At 32.8% G+C, this 25,313-nt stretch overlaps 4 protein-coding genes and 1 pseudogene across 8 annotated transcripts; 4 read left to right on the top strand and 1 right to left on the bottom strand.

Moving 5' to 3' along the window:
- Positions 1-3,106: 3,106 nt before the first annotated feature.
- On the top strand, positions 3,107-5,019 carry LOC123917271 (6-phosphogluconate dehydrogenase, decarboxylating 1, chloroplastic). The gene has a single exon (XM_045968944.1). It carries the CDS (start codon positions 3,351-3,353, stop codon positions 4,833-4,835), a length of 1,485 nt encoding a protein of 494 aa, XP_045824900.1. The 5' UTR covers positions 3,107-3,350; the 3' UTR covers positions 4,836-5,019.
- A 20-nt stretch (positions 5,020-5,039) lies between these two features.
- On the top strand, positions 5,040-9,112 carry LOC123917273. 2 transcript variants are annotated; one of them, XM_045968946.1, is made up of 4 exons: positions 5,040-5,207; positions 6,404-6,479; positions 6,635-6,694; positions 8,791-9,112. In XM_045968946.1, the coding sequence occupies exons 2-4, from the start codon at positions 6,423-6,425 to the stop codon at positions 8,917-8,919; spliced, it is 246 nt and encodes an 81-aa protein (XP_045824902.1). In that variant the 5' UTR covers positions 5,040-5,207; positions 6,404-6,422; the 3' UTR covers positions 8,920-9,112. The 2 variants fall into 2 exon arrangements, with proteins under 2 accessions (XP_045824902.1, XP_045824901.1); XM_045968945.1 differs by having other exon boundaries at positions 5,182-6,479.
- A 1,304-nt stretch (positions 9,113-10,416) lies between these two features.
- On the bottom strand, positions 10,417-12,320 carry LOC123915280 (annotated as a pseudogene).
- Positions 12,321-13,358: 1,038 nt separating this feature from the next.
- LOC123917274 (membrin-11-like) lies at positions 13,359-17,255 on the top strand. The gene is made up of 4 exons (XM_045968947.1): positions 13,359-13,745; positions 15,538-15,658; positions 15,745-15,894; positions 16,830-17,255. Exons 1-4 carry the CDS (start codon positions 13,504-13,506, stop codon positions 16,989-16,991), a joined length of 675 nt encoding a protein of 224 aa, XP_045824903.1. The 5' UTR covers positions 13,359-13,503; the 3' UTR covers positions 16,992-17,255.
- Positions 17,256-20,423: 3,168 nt separating this feature from the next.
- LOC123917275 (pentatricopeptide repeat-containing protein At5g27110-like) lies at positions 20,424-24,078 on the top strand. Of its 4 annotated transcripts, XM_045968951.1 has the most exons (5): positions 20,431-22,835; positions 22,922-23,040; positions 23,183-23,242; positions 23,471-23,572; positions 23,689-24,070. In XM_045968951.1, the coding sequence occupies exon 1, from the start codon at positions 20,652-20,654 to the stop codon at positions 22,737-22,739; it is 2,088 nt and encodes a 695-aa protein (XP_045824907.1). In that variant the 5' UTR covers positions 20,431-20,651; the 3' UTR covers positions 22,740-22,835; positions 22,922-23,040; positions 23,183-23,242; positions 23,471-23,572; positions 23,689-24,070. The 4 variants fall into 4 exon arrangements, with proteins under 4 accessions (XP_045824908.1, XP_045824907.1, XP_045824904.1 ...); XM_045968952.1 differs by lacking the exon at positions 23,471-23,572 and having other exon boundaries at positions 20,424-22,835; positions 23,689-24,078; XM_045968948.1 differs by lacking the exon at positions 23,689-24,070 and having other exon boundaries at positions 23,471-23,573.
- The last annotated feature ends 1,235 nt before the right edge of the window (positions 24,079-25,313 follow it).

Below are 25,313 nucleotides of genomic sequence, written 5' to 3' on the forward strand. Positions count from 1 at the left end.
TGACAAGATTTTACCTTGAAAGTCTGCACCAATTGATTGGTCTGTGTTAACAATGGGTTTTTAAAACTTTTCAAGGCACCAGTCGACTCACAACTTCAGAGATGATCCACCAATCAATTGATACTGCAAAAAATGGATTTTTCATTAAAAATCAAGTTTCAAAACATTGAATTAGTATAGCCTATTGATTTCTGACTTATACCACATAACAACCGCAACTAATAATGACAATTTTAACAATGAGCATAGGGGGTGTCGGGAACTAGCTCATTACACAAGTCCTTGTTCTCTAGTTCAATTTAACTTTGAGTACTTATTCATTACTATCTTGCATCCTAGACTAGTGCACCATTGGTGAATAGTGCAGAACATTAGAAAGCTTTTGGAGCTAAATTTGGAGAGGTAATCATCCGATATTTCATATGGAGGAGAAATGAAGATATGTTGGCAAACATTACTTGTGAGGGAGACTTTACATTAATTATTTATGAGCAATATTCGGCTCTATGTTTTTAATCGACCTTAAATTTAAACAAATAGTAATTTCGTATTATGTCAAATCTATCCTCAGAAATTTCTTGTGACAGAAAGTTTAATCAATTTAAATCCTTGCTAGATTCCTGAATAAGTGAAAGATGATCATTGATATGTGCAAGGCTGCAAGCCAAGTTTTTTTTTTGAACAAGCTGCAAGCCAAGTAAATACTGGAACTACCAAGTGAATCATCTATACACCAAAACAGTATACAATTAAATTTTAAAATCATGGTAGGAAAGGACTACAAACTGTCCTACAAAATAATCAACAATTCAAAATTAGGTCATAATGTGGTATGGCCATAGCCGTATTTCGTACCCATAAAATCATTGTGATTAAGTTGGCCATACCACCTTTAATCTTTCAGGTTGCATAACGAATACAGTGTTAAGGTCGAGTGACTAACCCACCTTAGGTGAACAATGATAACTCTTGCGTGCCTTATTCTTTTACCATTTCCCAACGGTGTATATGTTCAGATAGTAAATATATTCGTATAGATCTTGTATTCCTATTGTTGTGTGTGATGGTGACACCAGTGGCGGAGCCAGGAAAAAAAACTCGGATGGGCCACTAAATTTTTTACTAGTATTTTCGAAGGAAACCACTAAAATATTATATAAATTAAATATAAAAATTATTTTGTATATAAAAATTTAATTAAATACCTTAAACATCAAGTGTATTGATACATTTAAATTTTTAATCATTTAATCTCTATATATATATATATATATATATATATATATATATATATATATATATGAAAAACAACTGTTTTTAAAGGCATGTATATGTATTATTTGGTTTTTTTTAAAATTAAAACAGAAAAACAGCAAATTTTTAAAAATACACAGGAAAAGGAATAAAAAAAGCAGTATGCAAGCGTTGAACCAGGATCCTTCCAATTCCATGGCCACACACTAGCCGCGACGCTGTTTGCAAAAAGATTTCCCATATAGCTCGCTACAATAATATATTTAGTACATATGTGTAATTTTATTAACATACCATGGGTATTTTAGTAATTTCTAGTGATTTTGGGGTGGGCCATGGCCCTGCCTGGCCACCCCCTGGCTCCACTACTGGGTGACACTAAGCTTATTGATTGTTATTACTTGTAAAAGCTTGATTTCTGGTCACTGTCTTGTGGATCATTGTAGTAATGTTCGGTAAAATTAACTAATGTTAGCTTAATTGAGCTTTCTCTAAATGCAGCTAGATGTTTAACTATCTTTTCATCTTGTTTTTCGGTTTTGAGTTAGTTCAGTTTTATGTTCAATTACTTCCAAACCATTGGCATATGTGGCAGCACCGACAATTCTGATAAAAAAGTGTGTCTAGTGTCTGACATGTGTTGGTGTCGGACACCGATACTACACCGACACAAGTGTTTATATTCAAACTTTTATAAGTGTTGTCATGTCTATGTCCGTGTGCATCTCAGTGTCATGTTTGGTGTCTGTGTCTGTATGAGAGCTTCATAGGTGGCTAATTACTTGAACTCAAGGTTATTTATTGCCAAAATATGATGAGTGGAAACCTATTTTTGTGAAGATTTATTTGTTTCTTGGTTTGAAATACTTTGCATTGCTATTCTAACTTACAAAAATAATGATATATTTTTATTTTTTGTGACACAACTGTTTGTTACAATGAGTACTCAATGCAGCTGAATGCTTCTCGGATCAAAGTTCTTCATGCTCAAGATGACATTGTTAATTCAATGAAAGAAGTTGCAGCCAAGGAACTTTTGAAAGTGAGCCATCATCACCTTGTTGAGGATATTTTGCATGTGGGCCATCATGGGTACAGAAACCTTCTAAAAGGTCTCATTGTTCAGGTCAGTTAAAATTTAAATATCGGAGAATGTTAACTTGTGTCTTTAAGACGCATAATTATCATTTTTTATCTTGAATTTTTTATAAGTTTCTTTGGACAGGTTGCTGCTTGAAAACTTTCATTGCATTTGTTTCCCCTGGAATAAATACATGTATCATGAATAGATGCCATAATATTGCTTATGTAAACTTGTTCTTTCATAACTCCATTTTTTTTTTTATAGAATCAGTTCTCATATCATGTTTGATACATTGTTGCCAATGTTTATGATATAATTTAATAAGTGTTTCTTTAAAATCTGAGTTTCATATGTTATTTTTTTTATTATTAAAATAAAAAATTGCAAATAAGTCATATTAAAGAGACTGATTTTTTTGTCCCATAAGTCCTAGCTCAATTAGCAAAAAATGCCAAAATTGTTAGGCCGGACATCGTGACCTAGATTCGAACCCGGGATCTCACAATTATACGAGTATATTTTCAGTAGATTTATCACTTCATCTAAGACAAAAAAAAAAAAAAACTGATTTTTAATTTTTGTTTGTAAGAGACCAAATATAATTAAACCTCCATGTAAGCTAACCACAAGTTGAATGTCGTAAAAAGATCCACTTGATGTTTGATTTTAAGCAAAAACAAAGTTATCCGTTTCCGTAAAATATCTGGTTATTATTATTATTATTATCCCAAAAAAAAAAAAAGTTGTGAGCAGTAAGTAAAACGCAGTCGTTTAAGTGAACATATTGATGTTAACGGTAGCTCGTCGCTGATGGTTAAGTCAGTGTCCTTTCACTCCTCGACGAGTCCGCCACCCCTAACAACAACAACACTTCACTTCTTCCTTTCTCACCAAACAAATAAAATATTCTCAATTCATTTATAACCTCACTCAACATCTCATTTCACCAACCCATTTCTTTCATTTCTCTCTCTCTCTCTCTCTCTCCCGCAAAATCAATTCATTCAACCAAATGGACGCTTCCACTCTCTCCCGCATAGGCTTAGCTGGTCTCGCCGTCATGGGCCAAAACCTAGCCCTAAACATCGCCGAGAAAGGTTTCCCAATCTCCGTCTACAACCGCACAACTTCCAAAGTCGATGAAACTGTAGATCGGGCCAAACGTGAAGGCTCTCTTCCATTAACCGGTCAATACAACCCCCGCGATTTCGTTCTCTCGATTCAACGTCCTAGATCAGTCATCATCCTTGTCAAAGCCGGCTCCCCCGTCGATCAAACTATTGCTTCACTTTCCGACCATATGGAGCCCGGTGACACCATCATCGACGGTGGTAACGAGTGGTATGAAAACACTGAACGAAGAATCCAACAAATTTCAGAGAAAGGGATTCTTTATCTCGGTATGGGAGTTTCCGGTGGTGAAGAAGGTGCCAGAAATGGACCTTCTCTTATGCCTGGTGGCTCTTACCAAGCTTACACTAATATTCAAGATATTCTCACCAAAGTTGCTGCTCAAGTTGAAGATGGTCCTTGTGTTACTTACATTGGTGAAGGAGGTTCTGGTAACTTTGTTAAGATGGTTCATAATGGTATTGAATATGGTGATATGCAACTTATTTCTGAAGCTTATGATGTTTTGAAACATGTTGGTGGTTTATCCAATTCTGAACTTGCTGATATTTTTGCTGAGTGGAATAGTGGAGAGTTAGAGAGTTTTCTTATTGAAATTACTGCTGATATTTTTAAGGTCAAGGATGAAGGTGGTGGTGATGGGTATTTAGTGGATAAGATTTTGGATAAGACTGGTATGAAGGGTACTGGTAAATGGACAGTTCAACAGGCGGCAGAGTTATCCGTGGCTGCGCCGACAATTGCCGCTTCGTTGGATTGTAGGTATTTGAGTGGGTTGAAGGAAGAGAGGGAGAATGCCGCTGCGGTTTTGAAGGAAGCAGGGTTGAATGAGGATTTAGGAGGGTTTGTGAGAAGTGGGATTGATAAGAAAAGGTTAATTGATGATGTGAGACAAGCTTTGTATGCTTCCAAGATTTGTAGTTATGCACAAGGGATGAATTTGTTGAGGGCAAAGAGTGATGAGAAAGGTTGGAATTTGAATTTTGGGGAATTGGCTAGGATTTGGAAAGGTGGGTGTATTATAAGAGCAGTGTTTTTGGATAGGATTAAGAAGGCTTATCAGAGGAACCCTAATTTGGCTAGTTTGATAGTGGATCCTGAATTTGCTAAGGAAATGGTGCAGAGGCAAGGAGCATGGAGAAGGGTTGTTGGATTGGCTATATCAGCTGGGATTAGTACACCTGGAATGTGTGCTAGTCTTGCTTACTTTGATACATATAGAAGAGCAAGACTTCCTGCTAACCTTGTTCAAGCCCAGAGGGACTTGTTTGGAGCTCATACCTATGAGCGTCTCGATCGCCCCGGCGCATTTCATACGGAGTGGACGAAACTTGCCCGTCAGAGTGGTGCCGGTGTTCTTAATTGATCATATTGATGATGTATCTCTTTGTGTGGTTAGCTGTTTCTTTGTTGTTTGATGCAGCATTTGAGTTGCAAGTGTATGTTATGTTTGAGGATCTTTGGTTAGGCAGAGCAACTATTGTTTCCTTATTGTTGTAGCTGTTTTTGCTTTTAATTTTACAAATAAAAGAAAAGCTTTGTCATTTGAATTAAACAGGTTTTTTTGTTTCAAGTTTGATTCCTTAAGTTCACTTTAAAGATTGTTGGTGCTTTATCTCTTAGATACCTTTCAAGCTGTGTTTAAAGATTGTGTATTGGCAGTGACAGAAACATCCTCTCAGGCTTCAATAAATTTTGGATTTTGTGTCCTTCCCTTTACATGTGATATACTCTTGGTGTATGTCCTGAAAATTTTCCCTTTTTCCTGCATTTTGTAACTTCAACGTGCGACCATTTTTGCATGCATCCACATGCTCATGCACCACTTCTTTATTTTTTAAAGTTGTTGTGCCTTGCTGCCTAAGTTAATCTTTTTTACAATTTGGTGTATGGTTTGTAGATTGATTGTTATTGTTATTTTGGCATCTTTTTCTTTGGGAATCAGGAGTAGGGAATGCTTCTCTAATATTGTTTCTTCTGATTTTATTGGAGTCTACTGCGCTCCATTTCCCCCTCAGTTTATATTTATTGAAGTTATTGCTTACACTTTACAGTGAAATAAAATTCAAGGATGCATGCAACTTATGGCATGTCAATAAGCTTGAAAAGTGAAATTAAACCAAATTATGCTCAAATGACTATTTTCTAGTAGTATTTGTAGAAAATGATATTATGTTGCCTGGGAAAAAGTTGTATTATTCCACCAAGTTCAAAACATATTTATGAATGAACATGGTCAACAAGACTATTATGCATCAACATTCGGTCTTTTTCTGGACCCGGCTCCTCATTTGTCCTTCGAACCAGAATCTCTTTAACTTTGTGCAAGGCCATGTTTGAGGTTTTCCAGCTGTGTATTGACACAGTTCATGAGTCTATCTTCATATACTTCTTTTAATGTTTCAATTATATTATTTGGATATTATGAATCATAATTTTTGTTCGGTTTATTGTATGTGCAATTATTGGAGTCAAAGATATTTGGTGTTTGGTCACGGGTTTCTAGGTTACAAAATTATTCAAGTGAAAACTAGATCTACCAATAAGGCATAGTTCTGTTTTATCTGCTGCAAAAATGGAATTTAACTAGTGATGTTTATGTCAAATATAGATTGCGAGTGTAAAGATAAGTCTGCATTGCGTATAAACCTGACATGTGAAAAACAAGGTATCTTGTAGTTATGTCAATCTGAACTCAAGGTAATTTTTGAAAATTGAGTTCGTTGAGTGGCTAAAATGGGGTGATAGAGTTTGTGTGAGCCTTATATATAATTTGCATCACCTTGATTACCATTTGGTTTTTCTGCGTGAAAACTGGTTATGTAAGACATTTGTATAATGGTGGCAGGGACCTGTGTTTGATTCCCTAAGGTAATCTTGAATTTTAATATGTCAATGTTTTTCTTTGTTTATGTTTATGTTGTTTTTGTGAAGGTATCTCGATGTTGCCAGTATGAAAAGGTCCAAAGCTTATCTCATCAATGGGGTCGTAATATTCCTTGCTTGGATGGTGGGTTAAACCTCTGCAGTTTGAAATATATTTATATAGCTCGTGCCATGTTGGTTGCAGTTACCTTATTTTGAGATATCATATCATGTTGAATGTATATAATTCTCATTATGCGCCTATTGGACTTGTTGCTTACCGAAATGGTCTATTTGCAGGTTGCCAGAATACTTTTGTTCGTTTACATGTTTTACCATGTTTACTTGCATTTTGATCAGGTAATTACTATAAAAACACTGAACTTGAAAATTATCTGGTTTGTGGTGCTTTATAGGTTGCAGATCTTGACTTCATCTTTTAAAATTTAGAATATATCTGTATATTTTAATTTAAAATTTAAAACTCAAGTAGGATATACAAGAGCACCAGAAAGTTAAGTTTTTGGGACGATTTCAAATGGTTATTTCAAGAAGTACCATTAGGAAAGAAGAATTTCCTAAATCTGTTGTTAATCTGGATAGCAGCGCGGAATGGCCAACCTTGAACCTGGGATACCGGGATAGCATGTTGCGGGATGACCTTTATTTGAATTTTTTGTTGGTGATTAATGATATAAACACATAGTTACTATAAAATGCAAAGCATTAAAAGGACACCTCATACCGGAGTGTGCATGAGAGGTATAGTGTATACTGTATATATAGGAAGGAAATGCAGGGGTATAAACTATCCTAGATTTTACTTCAGTTTTTATTTTGCAATAGCTAGCACTTGTTTTAGGAAACGGAAGGAGCCTCTTATCATGTACAAAAAATTGGGTGCTTTGTTCTCAAATCAATTATTCTTAACAAGGAAATCAGATAAAGCTTTATATTGCAATGTTTATACCTAGAGAGTTTTACAACCCAACACTGGTTCTTGGCTATGTATTAGTGACTTCAGAGGTGTAAATAGAAATGGTAAAAATAGGGTTAAGGAATTAAATGGTGGCAATTGAAGGATTAAAAACAAAAGATTTTAGAGAGAAGGGTTTTGGTGGGATGCTTCTATGAGATTCAAAGAAGTGCTAGCGACAAGAGACAATTAGTGAATCAATAGGGTTTGAAACAAAGGATTAAGGTTCTATAGGTGGTGTGACTCAAATATGCATCATAAGGTCAAACACAAGTGTTATAAAACACAGTCCATATTTAGTCACAAAAAAAAACACAGTCCATATGTAAAACTTCTTAAAATTAGACTTCGTACAATGTTGTTAAACAAAATAGTAATAAGATAGTGAATGAAGCGATAATTAGAGAAGGTCGTAAGTTTTACCAATCCTTAAGCACCAAAGCTAGGGGGTGAAGAATTTACAAGCATGCTAAAGGTAGATCAAGAAAAGCAAGAGACTTGAATGAAATGTAATGTGTTACGAAACATCATGTTTAGCAAAAGTCGAAGAGATGCATTCATGAGCTTTTCGATGAGAAAAAGTGACAACATTGTGCTTTATCGCTGTTGTCATGGAAGGGGTCAGGGAAAGGGATGAAACCATTATGAGTCTATTGTAGACAAGCCTTACCCTGAATTAGTGAGAGGCTAAGCTCACAACTTAAATTTCTAAGATTATTTGGTTTAAGAGCATGATGGACTAGTAGATGAGTACTCTGTTTCGATCTATAAGAACAATGGTGATATACAAAACACAAATTGGATGGGATTAAGATCATGACTCATATGATGAAGCTATAGGAGGATGAGCAGATGACTGAGGGAAGATTAAAACAAGAAATCCATATTACAGGAAATTAGTGTAGATTAATGCCTAGAATGTCAATATATGAAGATTGATGGAGAGATATCAGATAAATAAAAAAGATTTATGCATGGTTTAAGTTTATATGTAAATGTGTGTGATAGAGTTCCCATAGATGTATTGTGGAAGGCTCTAGAAGAGAGAGAAACTCGTGTTGTCATATTCTAATAATCACAGAGGTGTATAACGTTGTTACAACTCAAATCCAGTGTGAGAATACAAAGTAGATGTAAATGGTATGTCATTGTATATAATTTATGATAGAACATTTTATCGTCTTTTGATCCACATGATTTATCCTATCTAGTAGAATTACTTTTTTTTACAAATAGTAGAATAATGTTTTAGTTGTTGTATTGTATCTGCATACTATCTTGGATGATAACTGGTCTAGATTATGGATCTATTTGTTTCATATAAGATCATTCTCTGAACATCTATCTCATTATTATCAGTGGTTGAGGCGAAAAGATCAATGTTTACTATGTTAGTGTATTGTGCCTATAGACTTGTAAATATACCACCATACCTGCTTAACAACTAAGGATCACATTATATTCTTCAATCATTCAACAGGTTGAGAAGATGCACATAGTTGGACAGATACTGGTAATTGTTGTGCCAATTGTACTATCTGTTATGAACTTGGTTTGGTTTGCAAAGATTGTTAGAGGGTTGAGGAAGACATTGGCAAAGAGGCAATGATAATCTGCTTAGAAATGCTTACTACAGAAACATGTATAGGTTTCCCTGTTTATATATGTCACCTTGTCTGACCTGCACTGAAAGATGTAACAGTATCCAATTGTAGTTTTATATATAGTTTGGATCCCTAAACTGAATCTGTTTTTGGTGTTAATGTAGATATATAAGTGCTTCACAAGTTTTCAACTTTATAGTTTATACCAAATATCTTATAATTTTAGTTTTATCTAGTATCTCACATTGCAAACCAGTAATGGTTGGATCTAGAATCCTACAAACGTGTGAAACCAGGCTTTAAATTCCGACACTCATTTAGTGTTTAAGAACTCATCGGATTTTATAGGAAGCGTCAAAAAGGGATCTATTTATTTTAAATTTAAAATAAATAATTCACCTTCGAGTATAAGTGATTAATACCAACTATAGTGAACAAATCAAGTCTTCCCTGCATGAACATATTGGTGATGAAGCAGGGAAAAAGAGTTTTCCTTTGGGCAATTTAGCACATTTTTCAATCGCTTAAGGAAACATAAATCAAACTCTCATCCCTCACATTATGCATTGCAGCAGTGCTAACCTCTCTTTGGGAAAGGTTTTAGAGCATTCTTGGAGCATTTCCAACTGCTCTAACCACTCTCCTTTAGGTCGTGTTCTTTTGAATCGATTCATGTCACCCCACCTTGTTGATGGTTTGAGCACCGAGGCCATAAGGTGAAGGAAATAAGTTGACAAAATTTCTCGGTGTGGAACTCCTTGTCTTTCATGAAGTCTTCAAACTTCAACTGAGCTCGTGCTGCCTGCCCGCGTTTCTTTGTATTGGTGGAGTAGCGTGACTGGTACTTCTCTATGTGCCATTACCGAAATCAGGATTTGGTGGTTTGGTTTGTGGAAATGTGAAGGAAAATAAGGATTAAAAATGATGTTTTGTGAAGTGGTTGCAGGCTGCAGTTACAATTTCAAGGAAATGGAACAAAGGTGGAGATGTGAGTTTTAGGTTTTGATTGTGGTGTAATTTCACTGAACATCAATCATTTTCCTACTTGCAGAATAGATGTAAGGGAAAACTTAGCATGCCTTTGTCTCAATACAACTCTCACTACTTAGTCACTTGCATCACACATCAGTTCGAATGGGTTTTCTCAAATTGGTGCAACTATGACAAGAGTTGTCAATGTTACGAGAGCTTTCATCAAACATAAATGTTACTTCATACGATAATTGAATTATTTGTGGATATCTGTTAAGCTACCTGCTTCGTGCTTATGAAAAAATTTATTTGGTGATACCTACTTGTATGGATATTTTTGTCATTCCAATATGAACCCATAGAGAAGAAGAAGAGAAGATAGAAAAACAAATGAAGTTAGAAATATATAAATATATAAATACTAGGTACAAAAAAGACTAAACTACTATTAAGTATTAATATAACATACTATCAATAATGTTAAGTATTAATACATGCAAATTGGAAAAAATTATATACACATAATATATTCAAATTGATAGGTCTAAGTTTATGTAATCCGTCCCATTAGATTTTATAGAACTAGAGTCTACAAAGTGATTATTTGTCGAATTTGATGAAGAAAAATGTGTTCTTCCTTGATCATTATGCACCACTGGAATTATCAGAGAACTGAAAGGGAATGGGAGATTTAGATATTTGGTAGTTCCACTACTCCCTTCTTCATTTGACATATCACTAAGAAAGCATGCACTTGACTCAGACTCCTACAATATATAGAAGAATAATTAGTTCTGTTACAAAAATTAAAGAATAACTATTTTTTAAATAAAATAGTTAGTGTGATTGGTAATAATAAATAATTTAAAGAATATTTATCAATAAAACATTTAAAGCAAAATTAAAGAATAACTATTTCTTAAATAAAGAATAATGCAATGTCTTGTCAATTGTGGTAAAAAAAAACACATTTTAATGTTAGGATTTAATTAATATGCACCGACGGTGTAAAATAATTTTACACTGTCAACCAATATCAACCATGTTTTCTGCCACATCATCTCACTTCACCCCACTTTCTTGATATGACATGGCAAAATAATGGTTGTTTATTGGACGATTGTGTAAAACTATTTTACACTGTCGGTGCATATCAATTAAACTCTTTAATGTTATACTTATGTTGATATTTTTTGATAATTTTTTTTATGGTATTACTAAATAATTTAAAGCAATAATTATAGAATATGATTTTATGCTTATGAATACTTGTTTTGTTTATATATACGTGATTTGATATTTATTTTTTTGACAAAAACAAAATGATATTCATTCATTCAAATTGAAGAATACATCAAATATTTAATATTTAGATCATAATGATCCGTTTCTCTTGTTTGTGAAAGTCTTTTGTTGAATAACGTCTGAAGTTCTTGATTGATATTCCTCGATCTGCAATGACAGGATGTGAAAGAAATTAATAATCATAATGTAATAAAAATATATGTTTATTTAGTTTAAAAAAATGTTTATTATTAATTTTTGGGTCCATATATGTTTATTATGCAAGTAAAAAATGACCAACATCTGACCAAAAAAGAAAATACCAACAAAAAATTGATCTGAGTGCAAAGATTTAGGGTTCCTTAAAGTGATGGTTAGGGATTCGTATGAAAAAAATTAAATTGAAAAGGAAAAATTCACCTTATATGTAACACAAATTTCATGACAAAAATTTGTCAATGCTAAACGACAGTAAAAACTTCTAACAAATCAAACCTAGTAAAAAGTTGATTTTTATCATCATAAAAGTTAGTAACGGAACACCTTTAAGCTCTGTTTGAATTGATGAAATTTAAATGAGATGAAGCGGAGATGAATAGAGTGAAGTGAAATGATACGGAATGAAATAAATCTTTCATTCCATTGTTTCCATATTTTAGAAACGAGATGAACAAATTTTGCATTTCATCACTTAATTACCTCCCAAATTAGAGGGGAACAAAATTAAAGGTAAATAATATGCGATCAAATTCATTCTATTATTATTTTTCAAATCCAATCAGTGAAACATTATTATATTTCATTCTTTTCCATTTTGTTCCATCTATCAATATATACAAGCATAGTCTTAAATTATATGATAATGATAATAAAATTACATACTTTTGGGGTGAAGAAGTGGAAGGGTGATTATTGAATTGTGCATTTTCTTCTAGTATTGTGTAAGACTCCTTTGTCCCTTCACGTTTCTGCACAACCCAACATATTCTTCTTGAGATGTAAATTTAGATGAAAAATAAAGAAAGTAAAGTAATTGTTAAAATTAAAATTACAAATAAAATTACACTTTTTTTTAATCAGTTCTTCATTATTTTGATCAGTTACTTAATATTACACTGACACCATATATGAGCTCCTCAATATATATCATCGTATTATCCTTCTCTAAATTATTTGGTTTGTGCACCACTCAAAAATGGTATAAAGATCAACTTTCACCATTTATGAAAATTTATGTAAAAAAAAAACATGTCTTATGGTGAGTTTGTTAATAAAAAAATATTGCTGTTAAAAAAAATTCATTATATTATGGTGAGTTTGTTAATAAATTTTTTTTAATGCTCAAAAAAATAAAAAGTTAAGGATATTGTTGGTATTATGAAAAGTTCACACCAAAAGGTTTTGTATCCTCTTTATATACAGGTATAGATATAGATAAATATTATGCGTTCGAATAGATTGGTCTAATTTTTTAACGACCGATATTAATATAAATAGTATTATGAGCCCATTTGGATTAGCTTATTTTTGAACTTAGGTAAACAACTTATGCAATATATATAAATTAGATTTTATGTTACTTTAAATATTCACACTAGTGAAAATTATATTTTTATAAACTATTTTATCATAAACTACCTTAACAAACTTATAATAATATATAAAAATTACATGCATAACCTAAAAAAATAAGATAATCCTAACTTCAACTATATAGTTTGTATTTTGTTGGGGTTGGTAATCACTTATCATAAAGTAGCACAAGTAGCACAAATTGTGCACCATGCACAAGTTGCTCGTATTATTATAACGAATACAAATTTTACAAAATCCACCGTTGGATTGAAAGTTTATATCATATAGATTGTCCATAATTTTTTTAAAAAAAATCGAAAATTATTTGATATGTTATTGTGACCCATCAAAATTAACGGTTTATGAATTTTAATTGAATACCGTTAATCTTGATGAGTCTCAATAACATATCAAATAATTTTTAATTTTTTTTTAAAAATTTATGGATGATCTATATGATATAAACTTTCAATCTAACGGTAGATTTTATAAAATTTGTATTCGTTATAATAATATTCGAAACTTGTGCACCATGGAAGACTTAGTGAAGTCTTCCATGTTAGCCAAAGCCTAGACTCATTATTATCTCACCTATTTGAATTTTTACTAACATGTGCCTTGATGATGCATATGTTAACATTTTCTTTAATAAAATATTCAAAAATTATTATTAAAGTTGAAGTAATAGCTTTTCACAAAGCTTTATCTCCTCCGTCGGAGAAACACTCGGAACAACCACAAGCGTCGCCGTCGTTACCATGGAAGGAGGAGGAACACTCTCGGAAGTTCACCAAAGTGCGAAAAAGCTATTGCTCAAGTGCAGCGACGATGTTGCACGTCTCGAGCGCCTCGAACATTCCACCTCTACCTCCGCTGCCATCGATTCGGATCTTTCGTTCGCCGTCAAGAAAGATATCAACCAGATCCAATCCCTCTGTGTTGAGATGGACCGTCTTTGGCGTTCTGTTGCATCCAAACCTCAACGTGATCTCTGGAAAAGGTGAACAAATTGAAATTCTGTTGATTTTGATTCCGATCTTGACGAATTGGTTGTTTCTCTAAGCATTTTTTTTTTGTTGCTTATGGTTTATAGTTTGTTTCTTCGATTGATGCTATCGAGTTCCTAAATTGAAGTTCTTAGGGAATGAAATGAATCTTGATTGTTTATAGAAGCTATGAGTAGTGTTGTTATAATGTAGAATCGAGTGTATTCATATTGTTAAAATTAAATTAAGCAATGAAAAAATGTAGAGATAGTTGGTTTATTGATGCACGTACGCTAAGGTTAGAAGGCTAAACTCTTACCACTGACCTAACACCTCAAGCATAAAATACACGGTGGCATCGGATGAAGTCGAACCTTGTTTTCAGGGAAATTTGGTGCATCTTAAAGTTGATTAGTTTTGTTGAGGAAATGTAGTGGTAAATGTGTCTGTTATGTCATGTGAGGGGGTTTTGTTTCTCAAGTTCTATTTTTGCAATGTGTGTTTGTTACCTTGTTTCTTTTATTGATTCTTGTAATGGATCTCGGGAAAATGTTGCGATTTTTTGTTATTGCTGGTAGTAAGACTGTAAGGTTTTGTTTACGAGTTGATTTTTGGAGGGAGGACTTACTTTTCTTTTTTAAATTAAGAACAGTACAAAATGTTTTCTAAAATGATCTAAGTGTGATTGAAGTATTATATGATCATTTATGATGTTCTTCTTTCAATTGTTTTTAAAAATAGTAACTATTTATCAAAAGATAAACTTAGCCCCCCCAAAACCCTCCGAAAACCAACTCACAAACAAAGCCTAAGAGATTTTAACAAATACATTATTTTCTCATTAGTAGTTAAAATTCCTTATTATTCCCTTTAAGTAAATACTTGTTTTAGACGAATTAAATCTGAGAAATGTCACATTTAGTTTGCGAAAAAAAAAAATTGTTTTCTTTTTTCTTCATTTTAACTTGCTAATAAGAAGATTATATACTTTTAAAGTGAGTGTTTGTGATGAAGAGAACATAAAATGCTAGTTAGGGATGATTCATTTCTGGAAATATTAATAGTTCTTTTGACATTTTCATTGTTTTCAGAAACACAAGACAATTGTTCACTTCAAGAGTCTTTTTCTCCTTGCTAAGAAGTAAAACTAACACAATTTTTTCTGTTTCAAAAAAAAAAAACTAACACAAATTTTCTAAAATGGAAATAGAAAATGTTCTTCACAAAGTAAACCAGCCCTTAACATGTTGGTTTGTCGTCATCAATTCTCCATTTAGTGTTAACAAAGATGGATTTTACATATGCACTGCGATGAATTTTTTTAGAGCTCTATATGGATCTTAAATAGCAAGAGCAAGGACAAGTACTATTGGTGAATGGGAAACCATTAGTTTGTCAATTGATTCAGTCATGTCGTAGCAATAGAGACTTGTCGGTTGTCAATTTGTCATTGTTAAGGAATGAGAACTCTGACTGAAGTGTGTGCATGGTTTTGGTTTTTTAGTTTCTCTGCTTCTTCATAAGCAACAATCAACATAATTTTGGTTTTCTCCTTGTTGCAAACAACTGTCTACTTTCCTTTAAATAATTAAATAAATAATAATGCATGATGAGACAATAACACGTAGTAATAATTTCATTGTTTTACCCTATGGCTATTTGTAATGAACTTGTTTACTTTTATTGAACAAAAAATCTATCTGATTATCTAATTGTTATAAATCTATTGTTTTAGGTTTTGTTTATAGTTATGTCTCTGGTTTATTACATTTGTACTTAAGAGGGGGTGTTATGTTGCTTGAGCAGAAAGGTCGAACAAATTGCTGAAGAAGCTGAATCACTGAAACAAAGTTTGGATAAATATAACTCAAGGATTCAAAAGCGGACTAGAGAAGCTAATGACAGAGCAGAACTGCTGAGACGAGTGGTACGTCATTGCTATTATGCTCTATATAGTGGCTGATTATGTATTTTTCCCTTTTGCCTAAATAACAATTTCATTTCCAATTGTAGAATGGGGGTTCTGATCACGTTTTGAGAATTTTCGATGACGATGCACAAGCAATGCATTCAGTTCGCAATTCTGCCAGGGAGCTTGAAAATGCTAATGCACTTGGGGAGGCCATTCTTTCTTCAATACATGGCCAAAGGGAACGCTTGAAGGTATTTAGATTTATCTCAACAAATTGAGGTTATTATTTAGATTTATCTCTAAAGAAGAATGTTAGCAAAACACTCTTTGAAATAGACTTATTGTTATTGGTCTATTTATTATTTTGAAAGTCAATTTATCTAGTTGTGTCGTAATAAATATAAATGAATGTGTGTAGATAAATGTATTTAAAAGAGTAAATTATTTCTTGTCAAAAAAAAAAGAGTAAATTATTTCTATCTATGTCGTTTTGGTTGTAGAGGTTGGACCATTTATCATGTTCATTTCTTGTGCTAAAGCAGTAGTTGCTTTACCTAGGAAATGTTGCTTAAATAACAACTATCTACTATCTAGCATGTTGTCAAACTATGGCGTTATATTGGAATTGAAACAAACCGCTATTGTCTGCAATATACAATATGTTCATCACTGTTGTCAGTGCTGTTGCATATCAGAATTTGAATAAACAGCTATTATATGTGATCCCTGATTGACAACACCGGTCATTAGTTGTATGCGTGAAACCTGATTTTCTGTGTCCCTGTTTCTCTTTCGTTCTTTTAACTCTATCATCTGTTCCAAATGTTGATCTATTAAACATTTAAATCTGTCGTCTCTTTTTTCCAAAAATTGAAGAACTACATTAAGAGGTAATTATAAAATTCTAACCAGGTCATTCCCCACGAACAATACATTTTAGGGACTGTAGTGTGTGTGACTGGTTCTAAAGAACTACATGATTTCCTTCATTTGTTGAGCATTTGCATCAAACTTTGGTTTGATTCTTTTAATTGTAGTTATTGTTCTTTGATTGAAAACAAGTGTAATTTTCTTTTCGTTATACTTTCATTTGTTTTAACTGTTTTAAATCATACTAAATCCAATTTAGGTTTTCCTCTTTTTGACGAGTTAATGTTTCAATTATTTGGTTTATGTCTCTGTGCAGAGTGCACAGCGAAAGGCGTTGGACGTTCTCAATACAGTGGGGATATCAAACAGAGTCCTGAGATTAATTGAGAGACGAAACCGTGTTGACCAATGGATCAAATATGCAGGAATGCTATTGACAGTTGTTTTTGTGCTTGCCATTGTTTTGTGGAGACGTTGAGCAGTCAGATGTTGGAAAACTTTCATATTTCCTACTCGCAACAGTTACCACGGGCTGCACGTCGAAGTGCATTAGAATTGTTAGCTGCATTTAGAGTAAGATCAAATTAATGATAAAAACATTGGAATAGTTGTATATTGTTTTTGGGTCTGTACATTTGGAATAGTTGTTACCAAATATTATAAAGCAAATGACATACATACGATGTAGAGTTTATGTGAAATTTTAAAACTAAAATTTAAATGGAAACACATCTTTAAACCATAACTTCGTACCAAATTTTAAACAATAAGTGTAAGCATTAATTTGTTTGAAGCTAAGAATTTCACTTTCCATGCGATCTTTTCGTCGAGCATACTGGGAACCCCACTTATTTGGGATTGTACCTTGATGTAGCATATTATCACCAGGCAACCAATATAAAATAACCATTTGCTTAGATCTTTTATTTTGGTTAAGTTCTGATTTTTTTTTTTTTTGATAAGCTGGTTAAGTTCTGATTTGTAATGACTCTGGTTTAACTCCATCCGTTTGTAACGCAAAAATGGATAGTTGTTTAAAGAGTGATCCGGGGGCACTATTTAGCATTTGTCTTGTTTATTTTAACATACGCAAATGAAACATATTTTGGAGGACCATGTTAAGAACTATCATGATTAAATAAACTTTACAAATTGCTTTCCCTCGTGAGATTTTTTTTTTTTCACTGTTTTTACTTTTTAGTGATTTTTGTTGAGAAATCTGCGTCTGTGTTACAAACAATCAAATATAAACTAAACCTTGTCGCTCTTCATTCCCTACGGGCAAGAAGCACACTAGCAACGTGTGTTGCGTGATTCAACTATGAGTGTGTTTGGTAACACAAATAAGCTAGCTTATAGCTTATTCTATGAGCTTATAAGCTTGTTTCAAAAAATTAGAGGTGTTTGGTAACAAGCTTTTTTTACTAGCTTATAGCTTTTTTCCAGATGCTATTTCAAGTAGCATTTGAGCTTATAGCTTTTTACACTTTATTCTATTTTTACCCTTTTAATTTAATAACTACCCACTCTAAAAAATAAATTACCCACTATCAATTATGTCATTTTATATTTATTAACCACTTCAAAAGTTAATTTTACCAAACACTTTAATTTCAATTAGCTAGTTTTTCAGCTATCAGCTATAAACTAGTTTTTTCAGCTATCAGCTAGCTTATCAGCTATCAGCTAGCTTATAGCTTATTTTTACCCTATGTTTATTTGCACTTAATTGGGTGGGCAGTTGATCGGAAGATAGCTTTGAGTTTCCCAGCCAACTGGCAGACAGTGTGCTTATCTTGTTCGACAACACTATGGAGCGAGGGACTCTTCTTGGCGGGCAACAACATTCCTTAGAATGGTAACATATGGGTTCTCTTCAACCTTAGCATTGTTAACATTGATGAATGACATAACTATTCTCCCATAAAGTGCAATTGAGAAAATTGCAACTACATAGATTATACAGTATATGACAGTAAATTGAAACACAAATGTTCACATGAAATTCTTACATCTAGAACCGTTAACTGTATATATACAATGATAGTACCTTTTAATAAACACTTCTTTTAAAGAAACCATAAATGAGGATTTTTGTAACATAAAAATTAAGTTGTGTTGTTACCAATTTCAACAATTTTTTTCTGGTACAAAAGAAAGCTAAAGCCCGACTAATTTCACCATTTTATTAACTACAAAAATGTTTTTTTTTTCTTTAGCAAAAAAAAATGTTTTTTTTTTCAAGCAGCATAATGGTTAGAAAATCCACCTTAAATGTGAATAAGTGGAGTGTCCCGGGTTCGAACTTAGGCTCCTGCACATATAGTGTGATGTCCCTACCAACTAAACTAAACTCACGGGGACAAATTTTTTTTTTTAGTTGTAAGGTTAACCAATTTTACTATTTTTTTTATCAAGTAATAGCTAGAAATTCATCTCTTTAGATTAATAAGGAGTAAACAGCCACTTTGATCCCTGAAAGTGTCACTCGCTGTCAAATAAGTCCTTGAATCAATGAAAATTTAAAAAAACTCATTGAATGTTGATTCCGTCAGTCAATTTAGTCCAAAACGTTAAACATCTGTTAAATTTTGAAAATGTGTCATAGAACATGCTGAGGTGGCTTATTGACTGTCATATTTTAATAATTTCTTAAATTATTTATTTCCACTTGTCATTTATTCTAATTAACATTAATTTAACAAATAAAAAAATAAATAATAAAACAGAATTAGTTAAAATAAATTCATAGCATTCCTACATAGCAACTCATCTACTTCAAACCTGAAAAATTAATATTCATCCTACTCTTTCACCTTCAAACCTCTTTGTAAAAGAAAAAAAACCATCAAATCTGAAAGCGAAATCATTCATCCAGATCTAAAAACCTTCAAGCCTTTAATTAAAAAACATACATCTACTAACAAAAAATCTCTAAAAAATCTTAACAACAACATGATGAAAACAGAAACCATGTTCAAAGCCAATCCACTTGACTCAGTTTGCAACATGTTCGTTTGACAAAGCATAGTCAGAATCCGTGATTTTCAAGCAAGTTGATCTCTAGATCTAGTAAGGTTTGTGCTGATTTTCGTGTGCTGATTTTGGATGCATGAGGATTGTGTTTGTCCTTTATTTTCCAAAATGTTTTTTAAGAAAATGGAAGAAGATGTGAAGATGGGTATGAGGCATTGGTACTTGATAAATGGTTGAGAGGAAGAGTTGTGGAAGAAGATGAACATTTATGTTTGTTGATGGGATTTAAAAGTAAGAGATAGAGTTTGTAAAGGAAACAAAGAAAGAAGAACAATTAGAAATCTCTAATTTTTTTTTCCACTTTTGTTTTGAATTCTATGTTTGGATCCTTTGGCGATGAATGTTTAATGATAAATTTTGGGTTTGATTTTGCTTTAATATATTGTGTTTTATTTAGTTATTATTTTAGAAATTTAATTAAAATAAAAGCAAAGTGAACATTAAAAAAACAACAAATTATTAAAATATCATATTCTTAATGCCATGTCATCACACTTAACAAATATATAACGTTTTGGACCAAATTGACTAACAGAATTAACATTCAAGGAGGTTTTTTCAATTTTCGTTAATTCAGGGACTCGTTTGACAGCGAGTGCCACTTTCAGGGACCAAAGTGACTGTTTACTCGATGAATAAGTGGAAGATCTTGGATTCGAATGCTTCCAATGTTTTTTAACAAAATATTTTTTTTAATATAACAAAAAATATATCTGTTGTTAATCACTTTTAAAAATAAAAACATTTTTTTTAGTATTAGTTTAATCTAGTTCGGATGTCAGTCATGACATTAAGTGGTTTCGGCCCCTTCCGCCACCGTAATTTTTTTTTTTACAAACATTCTTCTCTTTATTAATTTTTTCTATTAAATAATAAAAATATTGATGAGTTACCCCGCCACACAGAGCATCCGCCGCCGTTCAAGCGAAAACCTAAGTAAACTCCGGTGACTGGAACAGTTACAACAGCAACCCCTCTTCTAATAGAAACCAAACCAATCCCTCTTAAAGGTTCAAACTTTAAACAATTGTTGTGCTCTTCCACCCACTGATTCTGCTACCCTTTGTGCATTCATTTACCATATTTTTCTTGTCATTGTTGAATGGATACAAGAAAACTAATACCCCTTTTAAGGGCTTGCGTGAATTCCAAGTCATTGAATCAAGGCAAACTCATCCATCAAAAAATTGTAACTTTTGGTTTGCACAATGATATTTTTCTATGCAAGAACCTAATTAGCCTATATGTTTCTTGCAATTTGTATGATTATGCAAAACATGTTTTTGATTCAATTGAAAACCCTTGTGAGATTTCTTTATGGAATGGTCTTATGGCAGGTTATACTAAGAATTATATGTATGTAGAAGCCTTAGAGTTTTTTGATAAGTTTATGCATTATCCTTACTTGAAACCTGATAGTTATACTTACCCTAGTGTTCTTAAGGCTTGCGGCGGGCTTTGTAGGGTTGTCTTGGGAAAAACGATACATTCGTGTTTGATAAAAAGTGGTTTAATGGGGGATATTGTAGTTGGAAGTTCAGTTGTGGGTATGTATGCTAAATGCAATGCGTTTGAGTATGCTATACAGATATTCGACGAAATGCCTGATAAGGATGTGGCATGTTGGAATACGGTGATTTCTTGTTATTATCAAAGTGGGAAATTTGAAGATGCGTTAGGATACTTTAGCATGATGAGAAAATTTGGATTTGAGCCTGATTCAGTTACGATCACCACTGCTATTTCGTCGTGTGCGAGGCGGCTTGATTTGGATAGAGGAAGGGAGATTCATAAGGAGTTGATTAATAGTGGGTTTCAGCTTGATTGTTTTGTTAGTTCTGCTCTTGTTGACATGTATGGAAAATGTGGTCATTTAAAAATGGCCATCGAGGTTTTTGAGCTAATGCCTAAAAAGACTGTTGTTGCTTGGAATTCCATGATTACAGGATATGGTTTTAAAGGTGACTGCTTTTCATGCATTCGACTTTTTAACAGGATGTACAATGAAGGAGTCAAGCCAACTTTGACTACTTTGAGCAATATAATAATGGCTTGTTCAAGATCAGCGCGACTACTAGAGGGAAAGTTTGTTCATGGATATATAATACGCAACAGAATACAGCCTGATATTTTTATTAATAGCTCGCTCATGGATCTATACTTCAAATGTGGAAAGGTTGAGTTGGCTGAAAACTTCTTTAAATTGATACCGAAGACAACGGCAGTTTCTTGGAATGTTATGATTTCTGGATATGTAACTGAAGGGAAATTTTTTGAAGCCCTTGGCTTCTTCAGTGAAATGAAAAAGTCATATGCTGAACCAGATGCTATTACTTTCACCACTGTTTTAACTGCTTGTTCGCAATTAACAGCACTAGAGAAGGGTAAAGAAATTCACAATCTGATTATTGAGAGAAATTTGGGAAACAACGAAGTGGTTATGGGGGCTCTTCTTGATATGTATGCAAAGTGTGGTGCTGTGGATGAAGCATTTGATGTTTTCAAATGTTTGCCAGAAAGAGATCTAGTCTCCTGGACTTCCATGATTACTGCTTATGGGTCTCACGGTCGGGTCTATAAAGCTTTGGAGCTTTTTTCCGAAATGCTACAGTCCAATGTGAAACCTGATAGAGTTGCTTTTCTTGCCATATTATCTGCTTGTAGCCATGCTGGGTTGGTTGATGATGGATTTTATCATTTCAATCAAATGATCAATGTTTATGGTATTGTACCTAGAGTTGAACATTATTCATGCTTGATTGCTCTTCTTGGACGTGCTGGAAGATTGCATGAAGCGTATGAGATTCTACAAAGAAACCCTGAAATCAGGGATGACGTTGAGCTGTTAAGCACCTTATTTTCGGCATGCCGCATTCACCGAAATCTTGATTTAGGGGTTGAAATTGCAGAAAAGCTTATTGACAAGAATCCTGATGATTCATCAACCTATATTATTTTATCAAATATGTATGCTTCTTTTGGTAAATGGGATGAGGTGAGGATTGTGAGATCAAAGATGAAAGAGCTCGGATTAAAGAAGAATCCAGGGTGTAGCTGGATTGAGATTAACCAGAAGATCGAGCCTTTCTTTGTTGAAGACAATTCACACCATCATCTAGATGTGATTAATAAGTGCCTTTCATATCTCACTAGTCACATGGAAGATGAGTGCAAACAAATTTATATTTAATTTTGATGTTAAAGCACAGTGATTTAACTATCTCAAATTAGAAAATGGGCATAAGCTTATCAGATGGAGATGATGATTATGCAACAATGATTCTTGGTGCGTGCAACTGATCTTCAAATTTAACTTATCAAAATCCAAAATGGATCACAAAGAAACTCTGACTTTCTTTTGTTTTATTGCAGATTTCACGAAAGGACACCACCTCGATGGATTGGATTCTGGCCTCTGTGAACTTGAAGGATCTAACTCATCAGGAGAAGCTTGCATTTTTCAAAACACTTATAATTCCTATATGCTGAATGTAAGATAACTTTTGTCACTCATTTGCAACTTGTTCACTATAAAACATAAATAGTTGCCTCTCCGAAGTCTCCATTTGAATTTGATAACACATTACAATGCCTAACATGTTGAAGGTAACTATATGTGGCTTAAATTTGTAGGAAAATTTAGAGCATGGCATATCCGAGAATTATGAAGTGGCCGCAGTACAAGTGCAGTAGGTATAATAATCTTGCTAATATTCTCTAATTTTTTTTCTTGAAGAACAAATTCACAGATATATTGCTTGTCCTTCTCAATTGATCCTTCTTTCCATCCTATGTTTCATGATTAGATTTCCCAGTACTTTTATTTCTAAATTTTTCTGCTTTTTTTCTTGCTTCTTGATATACTAATAAGACAAAAATAAATAAGTAAATACATATCATTGTTCAACGTATTTTATACAGATTGGACCTATGTATTTTTGGTTGAGCAATGTATTAAAGCTTGATTCTTTCTTCTGCTTCTAATGTGGGTGGAGGCTTGACATTAAAGGATACTTTACTGAGGTTGTCCTTGTGAAATTTATTTAGTTGCTAAAACAATTGTAACTCTGAAATTTATTTAGTTAATTCTTTATTAAAAACATACAAGTTTGATGAAAATTTTGCAATGCTTGTTTCAGGAAAAAGTTGTATTGGAGGCCACTTGTTCAATAGAGCAGTTCATCTTAAGATTTAGAGCTTGTTTGACCTAATGAAGTTGAAAATACTGATTGAAGCATCATCTTATGTCAATGGGCAATATTCTATTCTAGCTTGTGTTGCAAATTGCAATAAAAAGTGCAAAGGAGGAAAGCTTTTTGAATAGCCAACAATTTAGTTATGCTTTAAAAATGCTTAAGAATGAGCAAAATAAAGTCTACGAATAATTTGATAGAGATGATTCTATACAAGTATGAGTGGTAGAATTTGGGGTTTAGTTTAGGATTTGACTTATTAGTATTTGCTATTTATATTGACTTTTATGCTTTTGAGCTACTTTAATAAATATCCCTTAATAACTAATATTTATTCATTAAAGTAGTTCAAATAATATTAATATGTTTATCATTCAAGAAAAGTTAAATAAAGACTATGTGCATTTTATAAAATATATTTCACTATTATAGCAATTGCATTTGACTGTCATATGGAGTACTTATTGAAATAAGGTTAGATTTATTTATTTGCATGGATGGAATTAGGTTCAAGAAACTCTCAACACTCTAGGTGAAAGTTATAATATGTTTTAAGATGAATTTCATGTCGTATTAAGGGATGATTACATCCATTCAAAGAAATGATATCGTTGAAGATTTTGACTATGTTTCTTTGGAAAATCAGAAGAGACCGAAAGTAGGAAGTTTGGTGAAATTTTGTATAGTTTATGTTTATTAGCAAAGGAAATTGTTAAAGCCTCCCAATTTCAATTTTGTAGAAATTCCATCCAAAATTAAAAATGAGAATAGGTATTGGTATCAATTTGAAAATGTCATGTTAGTGTGCAACTTAGACATGCTATTTACTTTTGTTGTTGTTAGTTGGCATGGTACTATACATAATAAAGGCATCCTTTCAACTATGATTGAAGAAATGAAAAGTGTGTGTCCTCATGCTCTTGAAGGTAAGCATAATCTCATTTTTGTAATAAAGTACAATATGTTTTTTAAATTAAAATTTTCACCAACATATATTAAGTATTCAACTGTGCACATTGTTCACTAAAAAATGTAATTGAACAATCAATTGGAATTTGGAAGAAAATGTCATATATTATGTGATATTAGATCATTTCCACTAATCAAACAACAAAAAATTATAGTTAGCAACAACACTTCATAACTTTATTCGAATATGTGGTGCTAAAAGACGAGAAATTTAGCAAATGTGGCTATTTATGATATATGACAGACCGTAAAAAAGAAAGAAATATCAATGAAGACATAGGTTATACGAACAACACGAAATCATCTAGTTGTTGGGTTGATTGAATATATAGAAATCATGAGTTTGTTATAAATTATGATTGGCTGTAATCTTTTAATGTTTAATTTAATATTAGTTAACTCTATTTAGATGATTTCCTTTGATAAAATATTTTGAGAAATCCATTTTATATGACCTTACTATCGCAATTTCAACCACAGCGGCGCACTCGTGAAATTAACTTGACTTGCAATCACTAAAATAAATGTGCCCAAGAAGAGTCTTGTTCTAAAGAACAGATTGTTGCAATCATTTCAAAGAGCAAAACCTTTTGCTCCCAAGA

This window comes from Trifolium pratense, linkage group LG3 (assembly GCF_020283565.1).
Source record: "Trifolium pratense cultivar HEN17-A07 linkage group LG3, ARS_RC_1.1, whole genome shotgun sequence".
NCBI lineage: Eukaryota > Viridiplantae > Streptophyta > Magnoliopsida > Fabales > Fabaceae > Trifolium > Trifolium pratense.